Source organism: Mustela nigripes, chromosome 18, assembly GCF_022355385.1.
Source record: "Mustela nigripes isolate SB6536 chromosome 18, MUSNIG.SB6536, whole genome shotgun sequence".
NCBI lineage: Eukaryota > Metazoa > Chordata > Mammalia > Carnivora > Mustelidae > Mustela > Mustela nigripes.
Window position 1 is genome coordinate 34,779,469 of NC_081574.1, and position 22,981 is coordinate 34,802,449.

General features: G+C 34.1%; 1 protein-coding gene across 1 annotated transcript in view; it reads left to right on the forward strand.

Moving 5' to 3' along the window:
• Positions 1 to 19,258, forward strand: part of ADAM32 (ADAM metallopeptidase domain 32) — a 162,747-nt gene extending 143,489 nt beyond the window's left edge. Inside the window, exon 18 of the mRNA XM_059384215.1 lies at positions 19,095 to 19,258. Within this exon, the coding sequence (XP_059240198.1) occupies positions 19,095 to 19,258 (164 nt within the window). The remainder of the gene's footprint in view (positions 1 to 19,094) is intronic.
• Positions 19,259 to 22,981: the final 3,723 nt, after the last annotated feature.

Consider the following 22,981-nt stretch of genomic DNA (forward strand, 5'->3'; position numbering starts at 1 on the left):
TATATATACTATATATACACTAATATAAACAATATATTTATATATAAATAATATATATATTTATATTTAATAATATATATATATTTAATATATATAAAAATATATATTTATATACAACATGGATTTTCCCAGCACAAATTATTGAAGAAACTCTTTCCCCCACTGTATATTCTTGCCTCTTCTATTATAGATTAATTGACCATTTAAGGATGGGTTTATTTTGGTCCCTCTATGCTGTTCTATTTATGTACATGTCTGTTTCTGTGCCAGTACTGTACTGTTTTGATTACTACAACATTGTAGTACATGTCTTAAAGTCTGGGGTTCTAATACCTCCAGCTTTGTTCTTCTTTCTCAACCTCTCATTGGCTGTTTAGGGTTTCTTGTGTTCCATACTAATGATTTCAGTATTATTTGTTCTAGTTCTGTAAAAAATGCCATCTGTATTGTGTTGAGAATTGCATTGACTCTGTAGATTGCTTTGGATAGTATGGACACTTTAACAATATTCAATCTTCTAATTCATAACCATGGAATATCTTTTCATTTACTTGTGTTGTCTTCAATTTCTTTCAGCAGTGTTTTCTTTTTTTTTTTTAAATTGCAGATGTTATTTCTTTTTTTTTTCCCATTTTAATTTTTTATTTTTTATAAACATATATTTTTATCCCCAGGGGTACAGGTCTATGAATCACCAGGTTTACACACTTCACAGCACTCACCATAGCATATATCCTCCCCAATGTCCATAACCCCACCCCCCTTCTCCCAACCCCCCTCCCCCCAGCGACCCTCAGTTTGTTTTGTGAGATTTATAGTTTACAGAATATAGGTTTCTCATCAACTAGGTTAAGGTTATTCCTATATTTTTGGGGGGGAGGGGTGTAATTCTTATGGGACTGTTTTTTTAAATTGCTCTTTCTGCTCCTTGTTATTATATAGAAATACAACTGATTTATGTGTATTAATTTTGTATCTTAAAAGTTTACTGAATTCATTTATGCCTTCAAATAGTTTTTTGATGGAGTCTTCAGGGTTTTGTATGTATCGTATTTTACTATCTGCAAATAGTGACCAATATGGATGCATTATTTTAATTTTTTCTTGTCTGATTGAGGTGACTGAAATTGCCAGTACTATGTTGAATAAAAGTAGTGAGAGTAGACCTCGTTGTCTTGTTCTTAGTCTTAGAGGAAAAGCTCTTGGTTTTTCAACATAGAGCATGATGTTAAGTATAGGGTGAGATTTTTTATGATAAACTGATATTGAATATTAAATGCTTTTTCTTCATTTATTGAGATGATCATGTTATTTTTGTCTTCATTTTGCTAGTATAGTATCACATTGGTTAATTTGGGAATATTGAACCATCCTTGAATCACCAGAATAAAATCCCACTTGGCCAACCTGAATAAATTTTTAAATGTGTTGTTGAATGCTGTTTGCTAATATTTTGTTGAGAATTTTTACATCTGTGTCCATGAGCGATACTGGCCTATAGTTCTTTTGTTTGTTTGTTTTTCTTGTGTTGTCTACATCTGGTTTTGCTCTCTATTAAAGCAATTCTGGCCTCATTGAATGTATTTAGGAGCTGGCTTTCTTCTTGTAGTTTTAGAATAATTTGAAGAGAATAGATATTAATCTATGTCTACTATGTTTATTAGTATTTTCCATTTATTGTTATTGTTCTTTATTCCTATTTATGTCTTCCACTGTTTTCTTATCTTTGTGGTTCTAGTTGAGCCTTTTATATGATGCTGTTTTCTCTCCTTTCTTAACATATCAGTTATACTTCTACTATATACTAGTAGTATATACTATCTACTATGTAGTATATACTATATACTATGTTTACTTTTTTAGTAGTTGCCCTACTGTTTGCAATATACATTTACAACTAATCTAAGTCCAGTTTCAAATAACACTGTCCTACGAGTAGTGTAAGTAAATTATCAATATCTTATTTCCCAATCTTCATATCATGTTGTGATTCATTTTACTTACACAAAAGCATATATACTTGTTGTTATCATTACTTTGAATAATCTGGTATCCATTAGATCAATTAAGAACAATAAAAGTTTTTATTTTATGTTCATTTACTCCATCCTTAATGCTCCTTTTCTCTATATGTAAAATACAATTTTTCTGCCTTATATAGTTTTCCTTTTCTCTGATGAACTTCTTTTGTCATTTCTTCCAAGGTAGGCCTGCTCTTGACAAATATCTCAATTTTTGTTTGTCTGAGAGAGTCTCTTTTTTCCTTTTAAAGAGTATTTTGCAGGATTCCAAATTCTAACTTGGTGATTATTTTCTTAAGACACTAAATATTTCACTCCATGCTCTTGCTTACGTCAATTCAGAATAATGGTCTAATGTAATTTTTATCCTTGCACCTCTCTAGATTTCCCCCCGTTTCTGGCTGTTTTCAAGATTTTTCTTCATCTTTGATTTTCTAAAGTTTGAAGATGATATAGCTAGGTGGAAATTTTTGCTTGTTGTTTTCTGAGCTTCTTGGATCTATTGGTTTGGTGTCTGACCTTAAAAATGTTCAGTTATTATTCATTTAAATATCTCTTATTTCTTTATTTTCATAATGTATTCCAAATACACGTATGGTGTGCCTTTTATAGTTGTGCCACAGTCCTTGGGATTCCTGGGGTTCTTTTTCAGTCTTTATTTCTCATTAGTTTTCAGTTTTGGAAGTTACTGTTGAGATACCCTCAAAATCAGAGATTCTTTCCTCAAGCTTTATAGGTCTACTCCTGATTCCATCAAAGTCATTGTTTATTTCTTTCACAATTTTATCTCCAGCATTTCTTTTTAGATTCCTCCAGAGAGAGGGAGAGGGAGAGTGCACACAAAGGAGAGGGAGAAGCAGACTCCCTGCTGAGCAGGGAGCTCAATGTGGGACTCCATCCCAAGACCCTGGGATCATGACCTGAGCTGAAGGCAGACACTTAATCAACTGAGCTACCTAGGTGCCCCTTTAGATTCTTTCTTAATAGTTTCGTTTTCCACCTTTTATTACCAATCTATACTTGCATGCTGTCTGTTTTATCCATTAGAGCCCTTAGCGTTCCTGGTCTGATAATTCTGACATCCTTGCTTTAGCTGAGTCTGGTTCTGGTGTTTGCTCTGTTCACATTGTGGTTTTTGTTTTGTTTTGTTTTTGCTTTTTTGTATGCCTCGTGATTTTTTTCTTGGTAGCTGTACATGATGTACTGAGTAAAAGGAACTAATAATAATGTATTGGTAAATTGTGTTGGAAAGGTGGGGGGTGGTAGAATTCTGTAATCATAATTAAGTCTCATTCTTTTAATGAGCTTATGCCTCTGGTCTGGGAATTTTACAAGTGCTTGTAAGTTTTTTTCTTCTTTTACGTGGGACAGTATGGCTAGAATAGACTGGAATTGGGCATTTCCCTTCCATTATGTCAGTTAGGCTCTGAAAAAGCTCAATAATTTTAGGCTCTGGTAAAATAGTTTCTCTTTAAGTTTGGTCTTGTTAAGAAGAACAGAGTACTCCTGCATATTTCAAAACTGGTCCTTTTCTCTTCCCCCTGCTGTGGGTACAGGGAGTTTTTCTCTTATATTTTCTGTGAGAATCTGGTTGAGCTTCTGGATGTAAAACTCAGAAAAGTATGGGGACACTCTAATAACTAGACCCCCCACCCCCACAGCACACTGAAGTTTCTAACTCTAATGGAGCCTCCAAGTAGTACATCAATGACAGTTTCATTTTTTCTACTCTGGTACTGATTCCCATGTGGGCTTCTGTTTTGTTAAGTTCTGACTTTGTGTATTTGCCTGTGTCTCCAGTTTTGGAGGTGAGAGTTTGTTTGTGATTTCACCTTTCTGATGGATATAGAAGAATTGTTAATTTTCAGCTTATTCAGCTTTTTACTTATTAGGATAGAGTGGTGACCCCCAAGCTCCTCACATGCCAGACAAGGACAGGTGTTCTGTGCTTGTTCTCACAAAAATTTGAATAGTAGGTCTCTGCTGCTATAGCTAGAGAGATATAATTGGGCATATATAAATGGAAAATTTATTAAAATGCTTTTCTGAAAACAAAATGAAAACCGCTCTACTAAAACTTCGCAGAAGTCTTCCAGTGCAGTGACAACCAATCCAACCAATCATAATTCTTTTTTTTTAAAGATTTATTTATTTATTTATTTATTTGACATACAGAGATCACAAGTAGGCAGGGAGGCAGACAGAGAGAGAGAGGAGGAAGCAGGCTCGCTGCTGAGCAGAGAGCCTGATGTGGGGCTCCATCCCAGGACGCTGGGATCACGATCTGAGCTGAAGGCAGAGGTTTTAACCCACTGAGCCACCCAGGTGCCCTCAGCCAATCATATTTCTATATAAATACTGAGATTAAATTTTTGGCATTACAAGTACTAAGTAACTATTTGATGAATTGACTGTTAAGGCAACTGACATTGAGTGAATTTGCCTAGGCAAATTGCCTTTATGTAGGTTGCCGTTTAGAAAATTAGCATAAAGTCAAAATCACGCAATGGTACAATAACAAATATTAGAATAATAAGGAAAAAAAAGATTGTAGTGTATAGGAAGTTAAAAAACCCCTCACATTCTAATACAAGTGTAAATCATTATCCAAATTAAAAAATACTGTCTGTTGAAAATTTTGTTTCAGGGTTCACAAATTTAAATATGCCAAAAGAGTAAATAAACAGGTAAGGCAAATTTGGTATACAACCATGGACATTAAATAGTTATATTGCCATTGTCATACTTACTAAGTTATGTTTTTTTATTGTAGATTATTCTTTTGAATATCTCTGTGCATGCACATGTGTGTTCGTATACATGTATTTTTGGTGATAGGATTACATAATTATACCAGTGTTATGACATTAATTTTTGTGGTGTTCTCTTGTTATCAGTCTACCATGTATCATTACTTTTTTGTTTATTCTAGACTCATTTATTCAGGTACAGAGCTATATTCATATAGACATGTATTCTTTGTTGTTAGTTACCAAGAGCCCAGAACTGCTGGGCACAATGTAGGAATGCAAATATTTGCTGAATGTATATCTATCATGTATCTGTCTATCATCTATTTATCATCTATCGATTGATAATATAGATACATATAGGCATACCACACTTTTCCATATCTTACTTTTTCATTCAACAATGCTTCACTCAGATGCTTCCAAATGAGGAGATATAGATTTAATAAGTATCCTTGTATATGTATGTCCTTGAATGCTAGAACCTATGTTGCTGTGGGAAGATAACCAGGATCAACCAAGTAGTATGACTACTTGGTTAAAGTGTGTGTGTATATCTCTATCTATATCTATATCTATATATTCAAAATTTTAATGATTTCTTAAAGCCAAATTATTTTTCATAAATGCCAAAACACTTTTAATTTTACTTACAATGTAAAAAAACTACCTCTTCCCCCCCCCCCCCCATCTCCCTCCTTTATCCCCAATCCTCTTGAGCAATGAGTGTTATAAATATTCCTCTGGACACTCTGGGCATGTCAAAGAAAATTTATTTGGAGGCTATATTTGTCTGATAGGTCAATTGTTGACTTGTTAACGATGCAAATTTTCATTCCTTCAAATTCCTAGATACTACTTATTTTCTTTCTTCATAATAAAAGTACTACTTATTTATCATGAAAGACTTTGGAGATTTAGAAATCTAAAGTAGAAAGTAAAAAATTAACTATATTTTTTATAATGCAGACTTAACTGTTCTCCCGAAAGCTTTCTTTGTTCCATGCATCTACAAGTGTATATATGTATATGTATAAGTATGTATAAATCTATTCATTCATTCACTAAATATGTTTATGTATACATGTGTAGCCTCATTCATTTAGTCATTGACTCAACCAAGAAGACATGGTACTATGTACAGGGGGTAGCAGATGATTTCTCTATCCAAAGCATTTCACTTCTAAGAATTTTTCCATCTTTTAAACATTGCCTAAAAATTGTTATAGAAAATAATATTATATAACTTTATTTCTTTTCACCAGTCCCATATGTTCAATATCATATGATATTTGATTCTTCTTTTTTACTGAAATTTGCTTTTAACAGAAACTTGTATATTATTTCTGTGGGAGAAGTTTCCAGAAGTGGATTATAGAGTATAAGATACTAATCCCCTTTAAGATCACCTAAAATTTTTAAGTGATTTCCAGAAAGTTTTATAAATTTATCCTGTGGTAATAAGTGTATGAGCATGTCTCTCCCAATTCTTCCTTTCAAGCCTAAGTACTATTTTATTTATTTATTTAATTATTTATTACATTTTTAATTTTTAAATTAACATATATTGTATTATTAGTCCCAGGGGTACAGGTCTATGAATCACCAGGTTTATAAACTTCATAGCACACGCCTTCCCAATGTCCATAACCCCACCACCCTCTGCCTACCTCCTTGCCCCTGGCAACCCTCAGTTTGTTTTGTGAGATTAAGAGTCTCTTATGGTTTGTCTCCCTCCCGATCCCATCTTGTTTCATTTATTCTTTTCCTACCCCCCAAACCTCCACATTGCCTCTCAACTTCCTCATATCAGGGAGATCTTAGGATAATTGTCTTTCTCTGATTGACTTATTTCACAAAGCATAATACCCTCTAGTTCCATCCACGTTGTCACAAATGACAAGATTTCATTTCATTTGATGGCTGCATAGTATTCCATTGTATATATATGTACACCACATATTCTTTATCCATTCATCTGTTGATGGACATCTAGGTTCTTTCCATAGTTTGGCTATTGTGGACATTGCTGCCATAAACATTTGGGTGCACGTGCCCTTTCAGATCACATTTGTATCTTTAGGGTAAATACCCAGTAGTGCAATTGCTGGGTTGTGGGGTAGCTCTATTTTCAACATTTTGAAGAACCTCCATGCTGTTTTCCAGAGTGGTGGTACCAGCTTGCATTTCTACCAACAGTGTAGGAGGGTTCCCCTTTCTCTGCATCCTCACCAGCATCTGTCATTTCTTGACTTGTTAATTTTAGCCATTCTGACTGGTGTGAGGTGGTATTTCATTGTGGTTTTGATTTGTGATTTCCTGATGCCAAGTGATGTGGAGCACTTTTTCATGTGTCTGTTGGCCATCTGGATGTCTTCTTTGCAGAAATGTTTGTTCATGCCTTCTGCCCATTTCTTGATTGGATTATTTGTTCTTTGGGTGTTGGGATTGATAAGATCTTTATAGATTCTGGACACTAGCCCTTTATCTGATATGTTGTTTGCAAATATCTTCTCCCATTCTGTCAGTTGTCTTTTGATTTTGTTAACTGTTTCCTTTTCTGTGCAAAAGCTTTTGATCTTGATGAAATCCCAATAGTTCATTTTTGCCCTTGCTTCCCTTGCCTTTGGCATTGTTCCTAGGAAGATGTTGCTGCGGCTGAGGTTGAAGAGGTTGCTGTCTATGTTTTCCTCAAGGATTTTGATGGATTCCTTTCTCACATTGAGGTCCTTCATCCATTTTGAGTCTATTTTCGTGTGTGATGTAAGGAAATGGTCCAGTTTCATTTTTCTGCATGTGGCTGTACAATTTTACCAACACCATTTGTTGAAGAGACTGTCTTTTTTCCATTGGACATTCTTTCCTGCTTTGTTGAAGATTGGTTGACCATAGAGTTGAGGGTCTGTTTCTGGGCTTGCTCTCTATTCTGTTCCATTGGTCTATGTGTCTGTTTTTGTGCCAGTACCATACTGTCTTGATGATGACAGCTTTGTAATAGAGCTTGAAGTCTGGAATTGTGATGCCACCAACTTTGGCTTTCTTTTTCAATATTTCTCTGGCTATTCGAGGTCTTTTCTGGTTGCATATAAATCTTAGGATTATTTGTTCCATTTCTTTGAAAAAGATGGAGGGGATTTTGATAGGGATTGCATTAAATGTGCAGATTGCTTTAGGTATTTATTCTTCCAATCCAGGAACATGGAACATTTTTCCATTTCTTTGTGTCTTCCTCAGTTTCTTTCGTGAGTACTTTATAGTTTTCTGAGTGTAGATTCTTTGCCTCTTTGGTTAGGTTTATTCCTGGTATCTTATGTTTTTGGGTGCAATTGCAAATGGGATTGACTCCTTAATTTCTATTTCTTCTGTCTTGTTGGTGTAAAGAAATGCAACTGGTTTCTGTGCATTGATTTTATATCCTGACACTATAATGAATTCCTATACAAGTTCTAGCAGATTTGGAGTGGAGTCTTTTGGGTTTTCCACATAAAGTATCATATCATCTCAGAGAGTGATAGTTTGACTTCTTGTTTGCCGATTTGGATGCCTTTAATTTCTTTTTGTTGTCGGATTGCTGAGGCTAGGACTTCTGGTACTGTGTTGAATAGCAGTGTTGATAATGGTCATCCCTGCCGTGTTCCTGACCTGAGTGGAAAAGCTCTCAGTTTTTCTCCATTGAGAATGATATTTGTGGTGGGTTCTTCATAGATGGCTTTGATGATATTGACGTATGTACCCTCTATCCCCCTACACTTTGAAGAGTTTGATCAGGAAAGGTTGCTATACTTTGTCAAATGCTTTTTCAGCATCTATTGAGAGTATCATATGGTTCTTGTTCTTTCTTTTATTAATGTATTGTATCACATTGATTGATTTGTAGTTGTTGAACCAACCTTGCAGCCCAGGAATAATTTCCACTTGGTTGTGGTGAATAATCCTTTTAATGTACTGCTAGATTTTGTTGGCTAGTATTTTGCTGATAATTTTTGCATCTGTGTTCATCAAGGATATTGGCCAGAAATTCTCTCCATTTTGAAGAGGCCTTTGTCTGGTTTTGGGATCTAGGTAATGCTGGCCTCATAAAATGAGTTTGCAAGTTTTCCTTCCATTTCTATTTTTTGAAACAGTTTCAGGAGAATAGGAATTAACTCTTCATTAAATGTTTGGTAGAATTCTCCTAGGAAGCTGTCTGTTCCTGGGCTCTTTTTTGTTTGGAGATTTTTGATGAGTGCTTCAATCTTCTTACTGGTTGTGGGTCTATTCATGTTTTCTATTTCTTCCTGGTTCAATTTTGGTAGTTTATATGTCTTTGGGTATGCATCCATTTCTTCCAGATTGTCAAATTTGCTGGCATATTGTTGCTTATAATATGTTCTTATAATTGTTTGTGTTTCTTTGGTGTTGGCTGTGATCTCTCCTTTTTCATTCATGAATTTTATTTATTTGGGTCGTTTCTCTTTTCTTTTTGATAAGTCTGGCCAGGGGTTTATCAATCTTATTAATTCTTTCAAAGAACCAGCTCCTAGTTTCATTGATTTTTTTCTGTTGTTTTTTTGTTTTCTATTTCTTTGATTTCTTCTCTGATTTTATTATTTCTCTTCTTCTTCTGGGTTTAAGCTTTCTTTGTTGTTCTTTGTCCAGCTCCTTTAAGTGTAGAGTTAGGTTGTGTATGTGAGACCTTTCTTGTTTCTTGAGAAAGGCTGGTTATCACTATATATTTTCCTCTCAGAACTGCCTTTGTTATGTCCACAGATTTTGAACCGTTTTGTTTTCATTATCATTTGTTTCCATGAATTTTTTAAATTCTCTTTAATTTCTTGATTGACCCATTCATTATTTAGAAGGATGCTGTTTAGTCTCCATGTATTTGGGTTCTTTCCAAATTTCCTCTTGTGATTGAGTTCTAGCTTCAGAGCATTGTGGTCTGAAAATATGCAGGGCATGATCCCAATCTTTTGATACTGGTTGAGACCTGATTTAGGACCCAGGATGTGATCTATTCTGTAGAATGTTCCATGTGCACTAGAAAAGAATGTGTATTCTGTTGCTTTGGGATGGAATGTTCTGAATATATCTGTGATGTCCATCTGGTCCAGTGTTTCATTTAAGGCCTTTATTTCCTTGTTGATCTTTTGCTTGGATGATCTGTCCATTTCAGTGAGGGGGAGTGTTGAAGTCCCCTACTATTATTGTATTATTGTCGATGTGTTTCTTTGATTTTGTTATTAATAGGTTTATATAATTGGCTTCTCCCATGATGGGGGCATAGATATTTAAAATTGTTAGCTCTTCTTGATGGACAGACCCTTTGAGTATGATATAGTGTCCTTTCTCATCTCTTATTATAGTCTTTGGCTTAAAATTTAATTGATCTGATATAAGGATTGCCACCCCAGCTTTCTTTTGATGTCCATTAACATGGTAAATGGTTTTCCACCTCCTCACTTTAAATCTGGAGGTGTCTTTGGGTCTAAAATGAGTTTCTTGTAGACATCATATTGATTTTTTTTTCTTCATTCTGATTCCCTGTGTCTTTTGATTGGGGCATATAACCCGTTAACATTCAGGGTAACTATTGAGAGAATTGAATTTAGTGCCATTGTATTGCCTGTAAGGCGACTGTTACTATATATTTTCTGTGTTCCTTTCTAGTCTACTACTTTTAGGCTCTCTCTTTGCTTATAGGACCCCTTTCAATATTTCCTGTAGAGCTGCTTTGGAGTTTACAAATTCTTTTAGAGTTTGTTTGTCCTGGAAGCTTTATATCTCTCCTTGTGTTTTCAATGATACTCTAGCTGGATAGAGTATTTTTGGCTGTATGTTTTTCTTGTTTAGTGCTCTGAAAATATCATGCTAGTTCTTTCTGGCCTGCAAGGTCTCTGTGGATAAGTCTGCTGCCAATCTAGTATTTTTAACCATTGTATGTTATAGACTTCTTGTTCCGGGCTGCTTTGAGGATTTTCTCTTTCTCACTAAGACCATCTGTTTTCCTTCCAGAACCATACTGTGTTGATCACTACAGCTTTTTTTTTTTTTTTTTTTTTTTTAAAGATTTTATTTATTTATTTGACAGACAGAGATCACGAGTAGGCAGAGAGGCAGGCAGAGAGAGAAAGGAGGAAGCAGGCTCCCTGCTGAGCGGAGAGCCCGATGCGGGACTCGATCCCAGGACCCTGAGATCATGACCTGAGCTGAAGGCAGAGGCTTAACCCACTGAGCCACCCAGGCGCCCGATCACTACAGCTTTTTAATATAACTTGAAGTCCAGAATTGTGATGCGACCAGCTTTGCCTTTCTTTTTCAAGGTTGCTTTGGCTATTTGAGGTTTTCTGTGTTTCCATACAAAGTTTAGGATTATTTGTTCTAGTTCTGTGAAAAATGCTGTTGTTGTTTTTTTTTAATTAATTTATTAATTTATTTGAGAGAGAGAAAGAGAATGTGAATGTGGGAGGGACAGAAGAATAGGAGGAGAGAGAATCTCAAGAAGATTTTGTGCTAAGCATGGAGGCGGAAGTGGGGCTCAGTCCCACGACCCTGAGATCATGACCTGAGCCAAAATCAAGGGTTGGCTATTTAACTGACAACCAGACACCCCAGAATGCTGTTGGCATTTTGATAGGGAATGCATTAAATGTGTAGATTGCTTTGGGTAGTACAGACATTTTAGCAATATTTTTTCTTCTGATCCAAATGGAGTGTTGTTTTTTTCATTTCTTTGTGTCTTCTTCAATTTCTTTCATTAGTGTTTTATAGTTTCCAGAGTACAGGTCTTGAAAGACCTCTTTGTTTAGGTTTATTCCTATGTGTTTTATTGGTTTTGATGCAATTATAAATGGTTCCTTGGTTTCTCTTTCTGCTGCTACATTATTAGTATATAGAAAGGTAACAGATTTCTTTATTTTGATTTTGTACCCTGTGACTTTACTGAATTCAGCAATTAGAATGCTAAGTATTTACCCAACGAATACAAGAACATTAATTCAAAATATACATGCATCCCAATGTTTATAGCAGCATTATGTATAATAACCAAATTATGGAAACTGCCAAAGTATCCACTGACTGCTGAATGGATAAAGAAGATCTCTCTCTCTCTCTCTCTCACACACACACTGGAATATTATTCAGCCATAAAAAGAATTAAATCTTGCTATTTGCAATGATGTGGATGGAGCTAGAGAGTATTAATGCTAAGTGAAGAAAGACAGAGAAAGACAAATACCTTATCATTTCACTAATATGTGGAATTTAAGAATTGTAACAAATGAGCAAAGTGGAAAAAAGGGAGAGGCAGACCATAAAACAGACTCTCAACTCTAGAGAACAAACTGATGGTTACTAGAGGGGAGGTGGGCAGGAGGCTGGGTTAAATTGGTGTTGAGAATTAAGGAGTGCATTTTGATTGTGATGAGCAGCAGGTGTTGTATGTTGAATCACTATATTTTAATCTGAAATTATTATTACCCTGTATGTTAATCAGCTGAAATTTAAATAAAAACTTAAAAGCAAATCATTATGTGTCATACTGATGAATCTTAACAAATCTAATATATACATCCAGTGCTAAGTTCAGTTTATGTTAAAAAAGTTTAAATCATACTTTAAGAGCGTAAACCTAAAATATGTTGTATGTGTATTGTGTTCTTATAGTTGAAATATTTTGTTTTGATGTTATGATAATCATTTAAAAGAGTTAAAGCCTCATTTTTTTCTATTCATTTTTTTTTTCATCTATAACTTTTTATTTTATTTTTTTTATTTTTTATAAACATATATTTTTATCCCCAGGGGTACAGGTCTGTGAATCACCAGGTTTACACACTTCACAGCCTCATTTTTAAAAAATATTTTATTTATTCATTTTGAGAGAGGAAGAGAGGGAGAGAGAGAGAAGGAATAAACAGGGGGAGTGGCATTGGGAGAGGGAGAAGCAGACTATTTGCTGAGCAGGGAGTTCAATGCAGTGCTCCATCCCAGGACCTTGCACCAAAGGCAGACGCTTAACCAACAGCCACTCAGGTGCCCTAAAACCTCTTCTTGATAGATATATTTTAATGGAAAAGTTGTTTCTGCCTTTTGGCCACTGGGCTTCTAATTTCCATGTGGTGTCTAAGATGTGGTGCTATGTATATTATCATTTGTCAGATATGTATAATGGCTGTTTTATTTATTGACCTGACTATTCTCACTAACTATAATACTGTTTTATTAGGAGTTGGTAAAAATCCATTAAATATTAATATTATATATGTCAAGTTTTATAATTATTCTTTCTTGGATTATTTATTCAAATCTTTGATATAGTTTTCAGGAAAGTTTGGTGGTCTTTTTCATTTGATGTTGAATATTTATTTTTAAAATTATTTCTCTATATTCCATAGTTTCTTTTTAGTGTGTTTAGGGATCTTTTCCCATTACGTTTAGAGTGTAGGAAAGTTAATAATGTTTGCATATTCATTTCTATTCATGTAACTTACTAAACTTATCACTAGAAACCCCAGAAAAGTCATTACTTGACTAGGAACAGTAAATTCATCCTAGAGAAAAGGATATTCTAAATCTTCCCTTTCAAAGTTTAAAAGGCTTGATCAATCTGTTTTGCAAGTAACTTAGCTGCCTGCCAGCACAAAGTATAGCAATCTTTAAAGGAAAGCAACAAAATCTATACATTCTACAGTATAATATCCACAATATCTAATGTAAAACTTTTTAAGTAAGGAAATCTGCAAAGAGGGAGAATTATGTGACCCATACCAGAAAAAAAATTAGCCAATAAAGATAGACCCTAGAATGTTTAAAATGATATAATTTACTGATAGGGACTTTTTAAAGTGATTATTATTCTCAGGGACTTAAGAAATATTAACATAATAATAAGAGAAAGTAGAAATATAAAACACAAATGGGATTTCTAGAAATGGGAAAATAATATAATTAAAATGAAAAATTCCATGGATGGGATTAACAACTCAATAGACATGAAAGATCATTTCAGTGAATTTAAAAATAAGCCAATAGAAACTATTCAAACTGAAGGAAAAGGATTTAAAAGGATTGAAAAAAAAAAAAACATGAACCAGTAATTCCTGGGATGATATCAAATGGTTTGGTATATCTGTAATTGGAGTTATAGAAAAAGAGGAGAGGATGCTAGAAAAATTTTTTATAATTTTCAAAATTTGGTGAAAGCCATAAACTCAAAGTTCAGAGAAATTCAATAAATCTTAAGACAGAAAAACTCAAAGAAATACACCTGGGAAGGCACATTATAATCAAATTACTGAAAACCAGCATTAATGATAATATTTTAAATGTGGCCAGAGAAGAAAGACACATTGGGTCCAGAGGAGCAATGGCAAGAATAACTTCAGACTTTTTATCAGAAAATATGTAAGTCTGACAATTAAATTACATTATTTAAATGTGAGGGAAAAGCTGTAAAGTAAGCATTCTATTAACCAATGAAAATATTTTGAAAATTAAGGGTAGAAAAGACTCTTTTTGATATGAACATCTGAGAGAATTTGCCAGTAGAAAATATGCACTGAAGGAAATACTAAACTATAGGTAGAAGGAAAATAATGTCAGATGGAAATGTGGATCTAAACAAAGCATTGAAGAGTGATGGAATGAAAAATATGTGGATAAAATACTGTATTTCATTTAAATGTTTTTAAAAAAATATTTAATTTATTTATTTGGCAGAGAGAGAGAGAGAACAAGTAGGCAGAGCAACAGATAGAGGTGGGGGGGGGAAGCAGGCTCCCCGCCGAGCAGAGAGCCTCATGTGGGGCTCGATCCCAGGACCCCGGGATCACGACCTGAGCCGAAGGCAAAGCTCTCACCCACTGAGCCACCCAGGTGCCCCCTTTTAAATGTTTTTTAAAAGATAATTGACTATCTCAAGTTCACAATAATAAAGTATCATGGCATTTGTAACATACTTAGACAAAATAGTTTCTGTTGTTTTTAATATCTCATTTTATGGATATTAAACTATTCATTTATCTGTTGGTGATAATTTGATAGTTTCAAGTTTTGGCTGTTTTGAATAAAGCTGTTTTGAATGATTTTTACTGTGGTAAAAAACAAAATTTGCCATCTTAACATTTTTAAATGTGCAGTTCAGTAGTATTAACATATATTTACATTGTTGTGAAACAGATCTCCAGAACTTTTTTATCTTGGAAATATGAAATGCTAATATTCTTTTTGGTATTCTGAGCACCTAGCTTCCAGTGTGGGTGATCGGATTCCTCCTATACCAAAAAGCAGTTCTTGGACACCAGCAGAATTCAATTCAATTCTATCTACTCAAAGATGACATCATGTTCCATAGGTTAAGGGTCCTGTCCTACAAGACTGCATGCACAATCCCCTCCCCATATATATGCCAGTTTCTATCCTCGGTGATATCTTAGGCTATCACCTGTGCTTCAGACCAATTGGCTATAGATTGGAAGTTCCAATGACTTCTTCCTTGGCAACTCAGTTCAAATATCAATTGCAAGCCCAGGTTGTTACCTGTACTTCTAACTGGCTATAAATCAGAGGTTCCCAAGATTCCCTCCTTGGATTCAATTAATTTGCTAGAGTGGCCCACAGTACTTAGAGAAGCATTTTGCTTACTAGATTGCTCTTTTATTATAAAAAGATAAAATTCAGGTACACCAAGTAGAAGAGAGATGTATGGGGAAAGGGTGCCAAACTTTCATGCCCTCTCTATATGCACACTGTCCTCAAATCTTTACATGTTCGCCAACCCAGAAGCTCTCTAATCCTGTCCTTTTGTGTTTTATGGAAGCCTCATTGCATAGGTACAACTGATTGAGTCATTGGCCATTGACAATTGATTCAACCTCCCTGAAGGTTGGGGGAAGGGTAGAGCAGGACTGAAATTTCCACCCATCTAATCATAGAGCCACATGGAATCACATGGATTCCACTGGCAACCAGCTCCCATCCTTAGATGCCTTCAAAACTGAACTTCATTTACATAACAAAAGACACTTTAATCTTTCTCAACACAGGAAATTATAAGGGTTTTGGGAGCTGTAAACCAGAAACTGTGGACAAAGACCAAATACATATGAAAAATACATCAATCATCTGAGTGATGAAATATTTATTTCTTATCACAATATTGCAATATTAGATGGTAACTTTTCTTTCCTCTATTCCAACAGTCTCTGAAAACCTCCATTCTACTTGTTCTGATGATTTTGACTAGTTTAGATACCTCATATAAGTGGAGTAATACTATATTTGTCTTTTATTGATGACTCATTTCAGTCATCTATGTTTTAGCATGTGACAGGACTGCCTTCCTTTTTAAGGTTGAATAATATTCCTTTGTATGTATGTACCATATTTGGTTAATACAGTCATTTGTTAGTGGACATTTGGGTCGTTAACACGTCTTAGCTCTTGTGAATAATACTTCTGGGGTCATAGGTGTGCAAATTTATACTTTGGGACTCTGCTTTCAGTTCTTTATTATAATAGTCATCCTAATGGGTATAAGATGATATTGTAATTTTCATTTGTATTTCTCTTATGACTATTGATGTTGGACATCTGTTCGTTCTTACTGGCCATTTGTATATCATCTTTGGAGAAATTTCTATTCAAGTACTTTGCCCATTTAAGTAGGTTATCTGATTTTTTAAAAAAATTATTGTTGAATTGTATGAACTCTATGCATATTCTTGATATTACTCTCTTGTCATATATATGATTTGCAAGTCTTTTCTCCTGTTCTGTAGATTACATTGTCACTCTTTTGATTGTATTCTTTGATTTACAAAAGTTTTTAAGTTTGTTGTAGATCCATTTGTCCATTCTTACTATTGTTGCTTGTGCTTTTAGTTCAAGAAATGATTGTGAAGTCCAATATCATAAAGCTTTTTCCCTATGTTTTCTTCTAGGAGTTTATAATCTTAGAGGTCTTACATTAGGTCTTTAATCCATTTTGAGTTTATTTTTGTACATGATGTGAGATAAAGGTCTAATTTCATTCTTTTGCATTGGATATCCAGTTTTCATTCGTAGGTAAGACTTCCCATTGAGTGGGCTTGGCATCCTTGTCATAGATCATCTGACCATATAATTAATATATTACTGATCACAATAATTGAATAACAATAAATAAATGAAATAAGTGGATAGAAGGGAAAATTCTTCCTTATAGTGTTATCAATATAGAAGGAATAATGAAGTTAAATAATTATAATGGATATTCAGACTAATCAGTGAAATTATTATGAGGATCCAGATGCTTACAGAATCTCACAACTGTTTCCTCATAGATGACTTATTAATTGCAAATGGAAGCATAGAAACTTACAGTGGAAAAACCTGGAAGACAGCAATTAATCAAGTGATCCAAAAGTAACAATAGAATATTAGGACAAACTGACAACATGTATCTCCTGAGAAGGACAGCATCACCTCTGTGAAGTATTTCAGAGTAAAATACTTCGTGCGTGTGCGCACACACACACACACAGCACATCATAAAGGTGGTGTGACAAAAGCTGGGACAATGGATACCCTGAATAGAACATTTTTTTACCCTCTGTAAATTTAAGGCTTGGAATTAGATCCAAGTTGTTGAATAGAGATCTTAGAAACTGAGAGATGTTTTATATTATTTTGAGAGGAAGAATAGCAAGAGGTCAAGGGCAGGCAAGTTAAATATCTGTGCCTCAGTTTCTTCTTCTATACAGTGGGAATAGTATTAGTCTCAAACCTCACAGGGCTGTTGTGAGGACTTAACGAGTAAATCTAAGTAGTATTCAGAATAGAGACTAACACATAGTAAGTACCATAAAGGTGTTTGCTATTACTATTTCATTTATTTATATATTAATTACAGAAACCGTCAGTTCCTAATCTAAGTATCTGATGGCCTCTTGGAATGCAAAAACCCTTGGATTAAGAAATGAGCAAACAGGATCACCTGGATGGCTCAGTTTTTTAAGCATCTGACTTCAGCTCAGGTCATGATCCCAGGTCTCAGCAGGGAGTCTGCTTTTCCTTCTCCCCATTCCCCTCCCCCTGCTCTTTCTCTCTTTTTCTCTCTCTCAAATAAATAAAATCTTTAAAAAAATAAAACAAAATAAAAAACCCACAACCCAATCCTGGTGAAGGACAGTGGAATTGTAGGTACAAATACTTCAAGCTAGCACATAATGTCACTGAACTTGGAGATAGGAAGAGATGTGCACAACCAGTTCTGGAGGTGGTGGTCCTAGCTGGCTCCAGGGTACCACTGGATGGGTCTCATTCTCATTAGAATTTAAGGATATGTTTCTGAAATTGCAAACTAAGTTTTCAGGTGAATATTTGAAAGTTAAATTTTCTTGATGTAAATTCTATGAGCCTCTATAGCTTTTTAAAAAACTGTGTGTATGTTTTTGGTGTGTGCATTAGAAACCAAACATCTGATTTGTAGGATTATCTCTATAAATAAATAAAATTACACTAAATGAAAATACAAAAGTAAGCTTTATGATCCATCTGGTAATTTTACTTTTTATGAGAAAATAGTTTTAAATGATCATTTAAGTTTTTAAAAATGATCCTAGGTATGCAATTCCAATGAAACGTGCTATTGCTTTGAGGGCTACCAGCCTCCATTTTGTGAAAGGAGTGGAAGAGAAGTTTCTAGTTTGTCTGGGAAGCAGGAGGGCAAGTATCTAATATCTTTACATATTCAGTTAATAAATTCTCAAATTGTTTATTTTCATAAAAACAAAGGTAGATTTTTGGTGCCTAGAAGGCAATATTTACAATTAAAAGGTAAACCATCTTCTTTTCAAGAAATGAAAACCAAGTATGTCTTCTTAATCTTACTCTTCTAATATTAACTCTCAATATCATTATTGAAACTGAGAGTATCTTTTAAATTTTTATTTACTGATATCATTGACTTTCTCCATTAGGTTGTCCTGTAAATTTGTTGGTTTACATGATTCCACATTATATATTATTGACGTTTTAGGGTCCAATTTAATGGTGCTATAGTGAGATTTTGCTATAGCTATAGTATAATGTAGAGTATGTTGGAACTTTCTGGAACTTTTTTCTAATCTTTTAGAGAGAGAGGTTGTAGAGATGGTTTTAAGTATTATGATTCTATTATTATTTTTCTATGTTCTTTGAATAACAACAAAAATTAAGAACATTGTAATTGGTTTGCTGCAACTTGAAAGTAAAGTAGATGGCTTCAGTTTGTTTTTTTTTTTTTTTTGCTTTATATAATTTTTTATTTTTTATGGCTTCAGTTTTTTATTCTGATTTTTTAATATATTTCTATTTTTAGGTTTAACCATGGGAAGAGCTCTTAGAAAGGCTGAAAAGAACCGGTGGCTTCTAGGTTTCTGCATTGCTTTACCTGTTATCATCATAGCAACCATAATAGCTGTTTCATGGAATAGTTCAAAAAAATGGTTTGCCAAAGAAGAGGAGTCCCTAAGTAGCGAGTAAATTGAATTTGTGTTCCAAAACTTTAGTACTGTTTGACTCTAGTCATACATAGGGCAGTATCATGAACAGCAACCATACATTTTACAGTGATTTTGAGTACTATATAAATATCTCATTTAATTTTGTGAGGTAGTTTTGAATATCCCCATTTTAAAGATGCAAAATTTGGGAGTATAATTTAAATAATTTGCTAAAGTTACTTAGAAATTGAGAGAAAAAGAATTTAAATGTGTCCTATCTATTGCTTTCTAATACATTAGTGGTTCTCAAATTGTGATATGTGTTACTTGCAGGAGAACCACTAGAAATATTTATTAGAAATGCAGATTTTGGGGTGCCTGGGCTTCTTAGTGGGTTAAGCCTCTGCCTTCAGCTCAGGTCATGATCTCAGGGCCCTGGTATTAAGCCTCACATCTCTGCTCAGCAGAGAGCCTTCTTCCCCCTCTCTCTCTGCCTGCCTCTCTGCCTGCTTGTGATCTCTCTTCCCCTGTGTCAAATAAATGAATAAAATCTTTAAAAAATCTAGATTTCTATACCTTATCACAGATGAAAATATTTCAGTTTTCTTTGTGGCCTTATGTAAGAAATGACTGTAAGAGTATTCTCTGGGTAAAGTGTTCAGAAGGCAAACTTATACTGTAGAATTTAACATGTTTTTGTTTTTTTCAGAGAGTGTGCACAAGTAGGGGAAAGGGGCAGAGGGAGAGGGAGAGAGAGAATTTTTTTTTTTTTAAGTTTTATTTGTTTTGAGAAAGAGGAGTGTGCAGTGGTGAGGGGCAGCAGGAGAGAATGTGAAGTGGGTTCTATACTGAGCATGGAGCCTGATGGAGGCTTGAGGTTATGACCCTGAGGTCACAACCTGAGCAAAATTGAGAGTCAGATGCTTAATTGACTGAGATGCCCAAGCACCCTGAGCATATTTTAATTTTTAAAAAAAATAGTTTAAACACAAAGAGGACAAAGTGATGAATATTCATTTGCCCAACCAGTAGAAATAAACAAATGTTAATGTTTTTCTTGTTTCTTTTATGAAATAAACCATTGCATTTACAGGTGTAGTATCTTTCTGTTATTATCTCCCTCTCTGCAGAGAACAACTTCTACACTGAAAGTTAGTATGTATTACATATTTTTGCCACATATGGCTGTATCAGAGTGCCATATCTTGGAATTAAAGTTTATTTATTTATTTTATTTTGGAATTGTATATAATTTTAAATATTTACACATTCTTTATAGATACATTTCCTCTTTCTAATTTTGTTTGTGTGTTTTTTTTTTCAAAGATTTTATTTATTAATTTGACAGAGAGAAATCACAAGTAGACAGAGAGGCAGCCAGAGAGAGAGAGGGAAGCAGGCTCTCTGCCGAGCAGAGAGCCCGATGCGGGACTCGATCCCAGGACTCTGAGATCATGACCTGAGCCGAAGGCAGCGGCTTAACCCACTGAGCCACCCAGGCGCCCCTGTGTGTTTTCTTTTTTCCCTTTTTCATAAGCAGTCTTCTCAGAGGTTTTATTGGTAATCTGAAAAATATAACTTTGGGGTTTGTTGATATCTTTATATTTCCTTAGTGTTTATTTATTTAAGAATGTTAAATTTTGCTCTTTTCCTCCTTTCTGCTCTTTACTTTTGCTCTGTTTTAATTCTAGCTTTCTTGAGTCTAAAGCTCTTTCTAAAATTAATTTTCAGTCTTTCTAAAAACTAAAGCTAAAACTTTCCCTTTTATATATCATATATATAAATATATATATCATTTCATGTATACTCTTCAGTTTTTAATATATAGTTGACAGTTAAAAAAATTAGAAACTTGTAGTATGATTTCTTATTTGAATTATGAGTAAATTATAGTCTTTAGTTTCCAATTTAGTTTCCAACAATTTTTGTTGCTGAAAAAATTATTTTCTAATTTTATCACCTTATTGAGAGAGACCTGTTTCTATGAATTATTCTTAAATGTTGGAACCAGAAGGGAAGTCAGTTTTTGTAAAAATGTATTCTTGTGGGTATACTTTAATTATTGCATCATGTTTATTTTTTTGTTTAAGTTTTCTAAGATGTTTCAAAACAAACTTTTTAATTACATTGTTTCAAATAATTTTATATGTATTGGGATTTCATCCCCATCTGCTCATTAATTTATTTTCTGTGAGAAGCAAACTAAAGTTTTTCAGTATTTCAATTTCATGGCTTTCCCCTTTGATTTTTGAAACTTTAGCTTTATTATTCTGAGGCAATGACAATTCATTAATGCTCAATTTAGTTACGCTTTCTTGACATGTTATCTTTTTGTCATTAATTTTATCTTAAATTCTATTCACACTGTTTTAAATTCCTATATCAACTTGCTCTTTGAAATTTAGACTTACCTAGTATATCTTTTTTCATCCTTTATTCTCAATCTTTCTTTGTTTGTAGTTATTTTCATATAAATAGCCTTATATGGAATACAATAGTGGAGTTTGTTATGCATATATGCTTAGTATATAATGGCATATATTTAGACTGAAAATTGTCATTTTATTTTTTCTTATTTGCCATCTTTTTTTTTTTAACATGTTTTTTTCCCCTTTTCCTCAAATCCATTTTCTTTCTTTCTTTTTTTAAAGATTATTTATTTGACAGACAGTGAGAGAAGGAATACAAGCAGAGGAAGTAGGAGAGGGAGTGGGAGTGGGAGAGGGAGAAGCAGGCCTCCCACAGAGCAGGGAGCCTGATGTGGGGCTTGATCCCAGGTTCCTGGGATCATGACCTGAGCTGACGACTAAGCCACCCAGGAACCCTAAATCCATTTTTTAATTGTGTTTTTTTCTTTTCTTTTTCTTCTGTTACTTTGCACATTTTTATGTTGTTTTTATTTTCAAATGATTTTCTTTAAATTTTAGTGTTTATAGTTAATGTTATACAGTGTCTAAATTTAATCATTTTATATGGTCATCTGAATTATACCAGGGATCTTACAATACTAGCCTCTCTTCAGGTATTTGTTTGTAATTTGGCTTTTCACTTGGCCCCAAATAAGTTAGTGTTCTTTTGCTATTGTTATATTTAGTCAGTACTTTCTAGGATTACTTATTATATTTCCTAGGTCTTTGCTTACTATTCCTTTGTTTTAAACTTTTGTTTTGAAATAGTTTAAGAAATATAAAAAATTGCAAAAATAACACAGATTTTCCTTATCCCTTTCATTTGGGTTTTGCCAATGATAACATTTCACATTAACATAAGTGCATTGGGGTGCCTGGGTGGCTCAGTGGGTTAAGCCTTTGCCTTCGGCCCAGGTCATGATCCCAGGGTCCTGGGATCAGGCCCCACCGCAGGCTTTCTGCTCAGCAGAGAGCCTGCTTCCCCACCCACCTCTCAGCCTGCCTCTCTGCCTACTTGTGATCTCTCTCTGTCAAATAAATAAATAAAAATCTTAAAAAAAAAAAAAAAGAGAAAATCCTTTAAAAAAATAGTACATTTTCACAGGTAGGAAATTGGTATTGGTACAATATTAATAATTAAACTACAGACCTTATACATATTCACCATCATTTACATGCAGTCTTTTTTTGTGCTCAATTTTGAGTATATGTGTGTATATAATATTAAGAAATTTAATAACATGATTTTTGGTACCATGATTATCACCACTCTTTTAGAATCCTGCTTTTTTCATTCTGGATTCAACTTTATTCTTAGGAAGCATTGTCTTAGTAGTTACTACGGTGACAGTCCC